At 26.6% G+C, this 10643-nt stretch overlaps 1 protein-coding gene across 1 annotated transcript; it reads left to right on the top strand.

Annotated features, from left to right (window-relative positions):
* The first annotated feature begins 388 nt into the window (after nt 1–388).
* On the top strand, nt 389–1019 carry LOC100789531 (cyclin-dependent kinases regulatory subunit 1). Its single transcript, XM_003539754.1, has 3 exons — nt 389–441; nt 553–613; nt 876–1019. The coding sequence occupies exons 1-3, from the start codon at nt 389–391 to the stop codon at nt 1017–1019; spliced, it is 258 nt and encodes an 85-aa protein (XP_003539802.1).
* The last annotated feature ends 9624 nt before the right edge of the window (nt 1020–10643 follow it).

Here is a 10643-nt window from a genome sequence, read left to right as displayed (position 1 = left end):
TACCTATTGATTAGATGTTAAAGGTGTCTCATAATAATGTCTTCTTTATGATCATTACGACTTCATGGGTTATAATTGTGGTATAACGATAACAATCATGAGCATGCTTGGATACTGACTCAAAACAAACATCTAGAGTAAATCGTAGGTCAATCAATAAACAATCATTAAGGACCTTGAAATCATCTTGGTCAACGTACAACAAGAAAAGATACACAATTTTTCAGCCTAAAGTGTATAAACATGAAGAGACTTGAGACTATTATGATTGACGCACGACCAAGAAGGATACAGATAGCATTTCCAATTATTTGATTGTTAATTAACTTTGAAAATGTTTATTTTGCCTTTTAGCATATTGAATCGAGCAAAGTCACAATTTTTTAGGATGGGTGAGATCTCGTACTCCGATAAGTACTACGACGATACTTATGAATATCGGTAGGTATACGCACAATTCCATTTCCTTCATTTTCTTTGTGATTAACTTAGTTTTTTGCTGGTAAAGAAAAAACAGTTTTATGGATTTTTTTATATTAATTTGTTGTTCAGACACGTGGTTCTGCCTCCTGAAGTTGCCAAACTGCTTCCTAAGAATCGACTTCTCTCCGAAGTAAGTACTTATTTTTGTAAAATATATTTTGAAATTTTAAAATATTGGTCTAATTTATATAAAAAAATAATATAGTTTTAGTTCCTATATTTTACTAAAAGTAATGTGATTTTATTCCTTCATTAAAGACTAAAGACAATTTTGTCTTGATAAATATAAAAACTAAATTGATATAGTAAAAAGTAGCATCGGTATCCTTTGAATTATGCAAGTTTAATGGCTGCTCTAAGTATTCGGTTTTGGTTTTAACTTTAACTTACAGAATGAGTGTCGAGCAATTGGGGTTCAACAGAGCCGTGGTTGGGTTCATTATGCAATTCATCGACCTGAGCCACAAATAATGCTTTTCAGGAGGCCTTTGAATTGTCAGGAGCAGCAGCAGGAAAACCAGGCCCAAATTATTTGACGATTTTCATAACAGCAGCAAGATATTTGAAAATTATGTCAAAATTGTAACTTCATTTTTTTTACGGCAAATTAAAAGAGTGAGATTGTTTAAAATTATTTCTTGAAAAAAAAATACTTGTTTTAATAAAATAAATAGCTTTATGTTTTCTTAGTAAAACACGAATAAATTTACTAATTTAAATATTTAATTTAATTAAATATTTAATTAAAGATTTTTTTATTATAAAAGAAATTATTTGAATTTTATTTTAATAAGAATTCAATTTTGTAATATTTAGTTATGAATTACGATTTAAAAATTTATGTTAAAATTAACATTAACATGAGATCTATTATTATTTTTTGCATGTCTTTGAAAATTTAGAATAGGTAAAAATCCTCCTAATTTATGGCCTATTGTACGATGTGTTTATCTGAATCACTTATGCTTGACAAAAAACATTTTTTGTTTATTTTGAAAAATAAATTCTATTTGTTTATTAATTTTTTTAAAAATGCTTATTTTTAAATTTATTTTTTGAAAATTTTAAACAAATCAAGCCAAAGGCTTCTATATCATAGAATAAACTTTTTTTTATACCCACAAACGAAGTATCTTGACTAATCTTCGCTAAAAAATCTAATTCATCACAGTAGGGTTTTTTTTTTTTAAAATCATATTTTTTTTTAAAATCATATTTTTTTCATCCAGAAAGATTGAACTATAAACTTGTTGGTAGAATAAACTTTAATTTTAATTATTGAAAAACATTTTTGTATCAATTTATTATCTCAAGACATAAATTTTATCAATTTATTCCTTCTAAACTTTTTTTTATCCCTCCTTTTTGAGATGTGTAACATGTTAATATGTTAATTTGTATGATTAAAATGATAAATCACATTGAGTTAATTAAGTCCAAATGATCTCATATGACCCGAATTTATTTTAAAGATATGCAAATATTCTAAATAGTAATACATAAATGTGACAAAATATTATGTTTTTATCTCAATTGATTGAGTTAAATGTATCATCTTTTTAATGGTATAAAAAAACCTTTTAAAGTTAACAATGTACACAAAAATAAAAACCATAGACTTCACAAGTTAAAAACTAATTTGATAATTGATATTTTTTACACTATATTGAATCATGAATTGTCTTATGTGATAATTAAGAGTTTAATTTTTATATATTATTGGTAGAATATTTTACACAATCAATCCGCCAAAAATATTATTTTAAGATAATTATTGTATTGTAAATATTTTTTTATAATAAAATTTTTATCAATAAGAAAAAGTAGAGCACGAGATGTGCCCTGCTCATCTAAACAAAACACAGATAACAGCTTTTTTGTTATGACAAACTTGCCGTTTATATTGATTTGTGATAGAATGGCATTTGTAGAGTAATTTTTTTTACACAATCAATGCTTTAATTATATTTAAGGGACCAACTAACTAAATTATATATTTTTTCCAACCACCAAAATAAAGTTTTGCTCTTTAACTTTATGACTTGGGAATGGGATAGGAGGGAAACTACTGAGGAAAAAAAAAAGAAAAAGTGGTGGAGTCTTACAAAGATGAACCCCGACTATAGACCTCACTCACTAAAGATATTCTTTTCTAATAAAACAAAGCCCTCGTTTATGACCAAAAAGTCGAAAGCAAAACCGAGCAATAGGATTACAGAAGAATCCATGGATATTGGCAAAATAAAAAAATATAAAGTGTTCATGGATGAATGATGTGTTTCTAGCGCCTAACTAGGTGCCGTGGTTGATGATTCAAATTCAAATGAACCAGAACACAACCTTGAGAGACGTGTACAAGGGAAAGGGATAAAGATGTATCAAAGAGAGATTTCTGGTGACTTCTATAGAATCATTGATGTTGATATTATTTTATGCAAAATATTTTCCCATTAGAAATAATTCATTAACATAACAAAGAAAATGATCTTACTTAAATATTTTAACATTCCTCAACAAGTAAGTGATCTTACTTAAATATTGTGGGTGTTCTAATTAAATTCATATGAATTATGTTACTGGGAATTTTCTTACATTATCATCCAGTTTTTAAGAAATTCAAATAAAACTATATAATGTTATTATATTTTAGATCTATCTTATAAAATCTTTAAGTTATTTAATTTTGTTTCTTTTGAGTCTCCAATCCAATCTATCACTGTACAATATACATACTACTCAAACCCCTAACCATTAGACCAATCCTAGTAGGTTGTGTCAAAATCAAAAAAATGATAATAAGTATTGTTATTACACTAGCTCTAGTTAGGAAAAAAAAAGTATTTTGTTATGTTAAAAAATGATAATTATTGAATATTTATTTTTAAATGATTAAAACACCTAATATTTTTTTGGTTAAAAAATACTACATCTTTTAAAGAAAATAGTTAGCAAAACTCACGTACATATTAGTAAATATGAACATGTATGTATTTGCATTTATTTTTAGCCAGTAGATTCATAAATCTTTTATTAAGCATTCCAATTATAGGGAGACAAATGTGTTATACTTAGTTTCCCCATAATAGGAGTTTGAGATTTACAATTTGATTATTGATGCAAGAGGTTGGGGGGATCCGGAACCATAACCACGTATCTTGCAAGGAAAGTTCAGCATAAGTTGATGGAGAAAGTTGGGTATCTCTGGTACACAAGCTACAGGCACTTTACTCAAGCAACCATTTCATGCATCAATGGATTTCTCTGAACACTTTCGGTCAATTTATTGGATAAGAAGTGGGGGAAAAATTAGCTAGCACTAGCTTGATATATAGATTCCGTTCTTTCATGGGTTTCAAATATAACACCTAAACTAAACTGTTCATATTAATTGCGTTGTCATAGGTATGATTGAGAAGTCTAAACAACACGGTAGTTGTGGACTTTAGTATGAATATATGACATAAAAAAAGAAAAAAAGAAGGAAAGAGATACAACATATACTAAACAGATAATACGATAGAAAAAGAGAGAGAGAGAGAGAGAGAAATAAAAAAATGAATGTGAAAATTTCTATATATAAAAGCCAATTTTAAATTTTTCCATTTTTTTTATTTTAAACTTTACAATAGAGTAAACCATAAGACTGTTACTTGCTGAAGTTGTAATATTTTCACCAAGCAGCCCAAATGATGTTAGTCGGAAATGCACGTTTAATTCCGATTTTGAAGCTTTTATTTCGATTGACACTTGACTAATCCTCTCCTTTCACCCTTTTCACAATGGATTAACATTGAAATGCTCAAACGAGCTTATAAACACAGTTTAAAGAATCAATTTTTAATTAGTCAACCCATTTGATTATTCAACCGAAATCAACCCAATTAAAATTAAATTGGTTTGATTTAAAAAAAAAAAAAAAACTCAATCTAACTCAATCCAATTATATTCTACTAAGTGAAATCTCAAAATAGATTAAACACAACTCAGTTACACCCCTGACTAAAATGCATGCGATTATAAAAGAGTAACTCGATTGTTTATTTAAATTTTTAACCTCCTCAAAAAATCTATTGGTACTCATATGGGTTGTTTCCTCCCACCAAATAATTTTTTCATACACATTAGTCAGGATTTGAATCCTTCATCACATGTTTTAAGAAGTTTAAGTTCCAGCCTCTTGAACTAACCATTATTAGTAGGAAATTGTATAATGTGAGGATAAGAGAGATAAATTAATATTCATCATTAAATTTTATCTTAAATATTTAAGATTAAAATATTGAAAATGTATAATTTTTAAATAATTATATGATTTTAAATATTTTTTTTATTCTAATTATTCATATATAATTGTATAGTTAAGTTTATATTTCTTTCATTTTTTATAAAAAAAAACTTCTAAAGAATTTTTGTTCGACAAAATTTTTATTTATTAAAAAAAGCAAGAAGATAACTTTCTCCAATCAGATGTGAAAGTTTAGGCACATGAAAACAATCGTATGGCTAAAACATAAAAATCAATGGAGATATAGGATGAGATAGATGGTTAAGGAAAAAGAAAAGAACAAAAAAGTTATAGATTTGATCATTTTTACTAACAAAACTAACATTGTAATATTTTTTTAAAATATATTTATAAAAATATATTAGTTTTTATTAAATATTTTGTTATTAGATTTTTTTAATAATAATAATATAAAATTAGGTTGGATTAAATATTTTTGGGTCTTTAATCTTGGCAAATCTAATTCAACTCTAAAAGCTTACAAGTTTCTTACATAACCTCTTTTTGTTATTGTGTCATTAGATTCGCAAACAATAAAAGGAGAGAAAACATAGAAGATTATCATTTCTATTGCTTTTCTTAGATGAACACATACTTGAGGTAAGGGAGAGTGTGTTCTCTCTTTCTCTTCTATTGTATAAGTCACAATGAGTCATAGCTAAATTATATGATCATAGGTTTATATTTAGATTCAATTGGATAGATTACAAATACCCCAAATCATGTTTATTAACTTTGTATTATGATTTAGTTACATAAGTGCTTAATTGTGATTTGTGTTTTTCTCCTTTTGTGATTATTATGGATTTTGATTAATTATATCTGATTATTTATGTATATTGGATACAATTTTCAAATGATTGACTTATTTTATCTATGTTTAATTTGTTTGTGGTGATATTGTTATTATCGATGAGTTTTCTACGATTCTCATGACAGGAAAGGCTTCCCTTATGCATAGGTTGAATTTGCTATGTTGAAATTGAATCCTTTCTTGTATACGTGTATAACAATAACAATTGTTGTGAGTAAAGTTTAATTATTACCAAAAGATGTTGCAAGTGCCCATATATTTGTTTTGAAGCATAAAAAAATGGCGTGATGGCAAAATATATATATATATATATATATATATATATATATATATATATATATATATATATATATATATATATATATATATATATATATATATATATATATATATATATATATATATATATATATATATACTAAGTCACAAATCACGTTTTCGAGGTATATATTAAGGCTTTAATTTGAAATAGGTACACAAGGTTTAGTGGGGGTGCACACTAGTATTAACAAATTATTCATATATATATATATATATATATATATATATATATTGTGTTTGTGTTTTGTTTAAGTTTACACACGTAAGATATATTACATAATGTTATTATTTTGAATTAGTTAAGAATAGTAGTCTAAGTTACTATATTTAGTCTTTTGTTATTAGTTTTTGTTTTACTATTAGCTCTATTAGTATATATGTATACGGTGTACTGTTCATATTATTGATTGTTATTATGATATTATTCTTAGTGGTGTTGAGGAGAGATGCTGAAAATGATTATTGTGTCAAAGTTTATGCACGTGTTAGTTATACATTTATGTATGTACAAACGATTTTTGACATGAGATTGTTGAGATTGTTTATTAAGAGTGTAATTATGAGAATTGGAATTATAAAATTGACTTATCATAATATGTGATATCTTATGTATTTAATTGACTTGTCATATCATGTGATATCTTGTGTACTAGATGTAAATACAATGTGTCATGACATGTGTATTTATTGTGCAAATATTAGGAGAATCTAATCTTTGTGGGATAAGAATCTTTTAAGGGATTTTGAAAATAAATCATGAACATATTGTCTAGAAATCATTCATCATATGGTGCATGTGTTTTGAAGTAAAGGAGGTTTATGAACCTAACTAGAGAGGTCATGAATGAATTGACCTATAACTCTGACCTTAAGGGTGCAACGATTTGAAATTTCTTTTAAGTTCATGTTGATCACATGTGTGAAGCATCTTTACAAGGTTGAAACATCATGCATGTGTGTCTATGTGTGTATGGGACATTTGAAGTTGATGTGTGTTTTTGTGATACAATTCCTATAATGCATCTTATATCTTTATGCCTTCTTTGAGTTTTATGTATATTGTGAGATGCATCTCATTTCTCATTTGTTTGTGTTTAAACTCAATGTCACCTTTGCAGGAGAAACTCTATGAGGTCATGATGATGATGATATTGGAGGAGAGGCTTAGACCTATGTTTATTATCTTTTGTTTTTAGTTTTATTTTGGGATTATAAAGTTCTAAAAGGTTGTGACATTGAAAATTAGTTTTTATTGTTTTACGTCTATGATTTTGAAACTAAATTAACGATTTTATTTCTTAAAGTTGATTATGTTTTAAGGACTTATAAGACTAAATGTGGGCCAATATATTTTATTGACAATTAGAGTATTTATTTGAGTTTGAATTATTTGAGTTATATATGTGATGTCCTTTATCGCAAGATTATGAAAATTTTAGATTTATTACTTTATTCTGTAATAAATATTATTATTATTTTTATTTAATTATTAACTAAGCAAGTGAATGTGTTCACACTAACGATTAACATTTGTGATAAAAAATGATAAATATCCAATTTGGTTTTTAAGTTTGTTGAGCGTTGAAAGTTACGTCATAAAAAATTAAAATTTTATCCTTAAATTTATAAAAAGTCTAACAAATTCATCATGTCATCAATTTTTTTAATTAACCCAAATGAACGTGCTTATGTGATGCTGACTTAAAGGGACTAAATTGTCAACGAGTAAGTTCTGTTTTTTACTATTTTTTTTTTCTCCTTCTCTCCCTCTGATTCCTCCTCTATCTCTTTCTCCACAAACTTCCAGTTTCCTCCAATGGATTTCACTAATTCGAACAAAACTTTGTTGTTTCTCAAAGCCTCGAGCTTCCCCAAGAGCCACCAAAACTTCATGACTACAATTGAAACCTTGTCGTTGTGGAATGAAAAAAGTTTCAGCACCGTCTTGGTCTCCAATGGTGAATTCTCCTCTTCCACGTCCTCTTTTAGCTTGAAAATCTCCGCCATAAAGCACCTCTTTGGTGCCTTCAATTTTGACCTCTGCATTTATTGTTGTTCTCTCACCGTACATGCAAGACAACCGTCGATGTGTGCGTTCACTACTGTCAACGTCGTGGCTTTGGAATCACAACGCACCGAACAAACCAATTTCACATTCTCCTCTTCCTTCTTCGTTTGAATCCACAACACATCTGCTGCGCCAATTCCACCTTTGAGGATTGCAACTGCAAACTGAACTTAGGTAATTATGTTTGAAAATTCAAGAATACAATTTTTATTTATTTTTTATTTTTTAAGAGTCATCACCTTAGAAATTTAAGGAGTAAATTGGATATTTATCTTACATAAAAATCAATATGTGAAAGTCAAACGTTTTATTTAATTTTTTATTTTATTTTTTTGAGAAAAAAAAAAGTGCCATATGACTAACTTTGCAGTGATGATATAAAGCTTGTTGTACAGGTACTTCATACCTGTCCAGTGATTATTGTCCAGTTCGCTGACTCTTGTTAATGACAACTCACCAATTTAATTTCACGGAATCGCTGTATTTAAGCCATCTAAAAGCACAATTAAAATTTAACTTTTATATAATCTTATAATAAACATTTGTATGTTATCAAAAATTAAAATTATTATATATATATGACAAATTATTATAAATATATCTTGTAGAATAATTATTACAAAATTAATAATCTCACCACAATTTATATATTAAATTATTCTGTAAATTCTTGAATTATTTGAAAATTTTTAAGTAAATCTCTAAACTAAAATATTTTTAATCGTGTCCCTAAACTAAAAAAAAGTAGGGCCTGCAGTTGTTTATGGCAACTTAAAATAATTAGAAAATGATAATTTAGGACAATTTTAAAATTTAAGGAACTCGATCAAACAAATTTACATTACCAAGAACCCAATTAAAAATTTAGTTTGAGGGCCTATTTGTAAATTTCCAAATAATTTAACCATTTTATAATTAAATAATAGAATAAAATATTTTGCATTCTAATTAGTTTTTTATAATATTATTTCTATCTCATCTTATTATATTCCTTATTTTATTTTACATATAAGTTCAAAAAAATTATTTTACCTATTTTCTCTTTTTAATTACAACATAGTACAAATCTTTATAATAAATAATATTGGAAATCAACATGTCGTTAATATGAATGGTATGGTTGTACTTTCAGAAATACCTCAAATAAAATCTCAAATTTAAATTTTATAATTAAAAAAAATTCACTAGATCTAACCCATTAGAATCTCCATTAGAAATTAGTCGTCAAAAAAAAAAAAAAGCAGCTGCATTATTTATAATATCCGTTGTGAAATCAATTGAGGGGCGGATTGCACATCAATCGGTACTTTAGTTGTAAAGAATTCAAATAATCTTTTTTTCCTTTAAAGGATAAGAATTCAAATAATCATTGTAACGGAATCCATTCAAATCTTTATAACATGTATATATCCGAAAAGCATTGTCCTATCTAGACAGATAAGATAATATAGATTATTGATTACTTATTTGTTTACAGTTAGTTTATTCACTTTATTGTAATATTTATCCATTCTTTTAATTAATTTACCTATTTAAAATTGGTATCATTAAATTAACTAAACTTTATATCTCGTCTAAAACAAAACCTCCTTGAAGTTAGCTTGGAGTTATTCACCTGAAAATGTAGACTTTATTGATATGAGAAAAAAAATAAAGGTGCTAATAAAGTGGACAATTATTATTATACCGATCAACTGTTGTTTAATTTAACTTGTGAACTCTCTTAAAAAAAATTAACTTGTGAACTATATATATCTTTCACTAATTTCATTTCTTGATGTAATTAAATATAAATTTATCATCATTATAATTCACAAAAAAATATAACTTTTTAGGCCAAAAAAATATATAACTTGAACATTCAATTAATTGACACAATAAATCTAAATATGTAATAATTTATTTATTCACACATTAAATTTTTTACTTTTTATTACCAAATCAACTTAAAATAATATACATTAATTATATCATCATCTTACGTTTCAAAAACCCGAGGTCGCAAAGTTAGTTGATCAAGAGCAACTGTTTAAACTTTTAGCACTAACTTTGAAAAGAGAAATTATTTCCGAGATAAATAATTGTGGCATAGCAATTGTAAAGCAATTGTACTTTTGAACAAGTTAAAACCCAATTATTTTAATCAGTGCATGAAAGACATTAAGACAAGTGTCAAAGCATAAGTAAAAGCATTTTACCTGGAGATTTGCGTCAACTTGGAAAATTAAGATGACTTAATGATTAAGCTTAGATACGTAAAAAAAAAAAATTAATCCATTGTTATTGAGCAAATGTTTATTCTACTATAGTACATATATATTATGTGGATTGTTATAAAGTGTAGATAAAGTTGTCATTTTCAAAATAATAGTATTGCCACGATAATAGTACTGTCATAGTATAGGTGAGGAACCTAGAGATGCTTTTAACAATATGTAAAGTCAGAAATTGAGTTTTTTAGCTACATGCTTGGATAAGTAGCCTTGTAGTGGTATAAGTAGTTGTAAGAGTTTACTTAACACTCATCCAACAAATATCTTCACTTGCTATCATCAAGATAAAGATGGAAGTAGACTTTTGATTGCCAAGGCAAATTGCAAAATCAAAATAACTAGTTGCATGAAGTTGATTAGACTTCTTATTAGTTAATATATAACCCCTTGGTTTGTAAA

Source organism: Glycine max, chromosome 12 (genome assembly GCF_000004515.6).
Source record: "Glycine max cultivar Williams 82 chromosome 12, Glycine_max_v4.0, whole genome shotgun sequence".
Taxonomy (NCBI): Eukaryota; Viridiplantae; Streptophyta; class Magnoliopsida; order Fabales; family Fabaceae; genus Glycine; species Glycine max.
The sequence above is the reverse complement of the archived record's forward strand: the minus strand, read 5'-3'. Positions and strand labels throughout refer to the sequence as shown.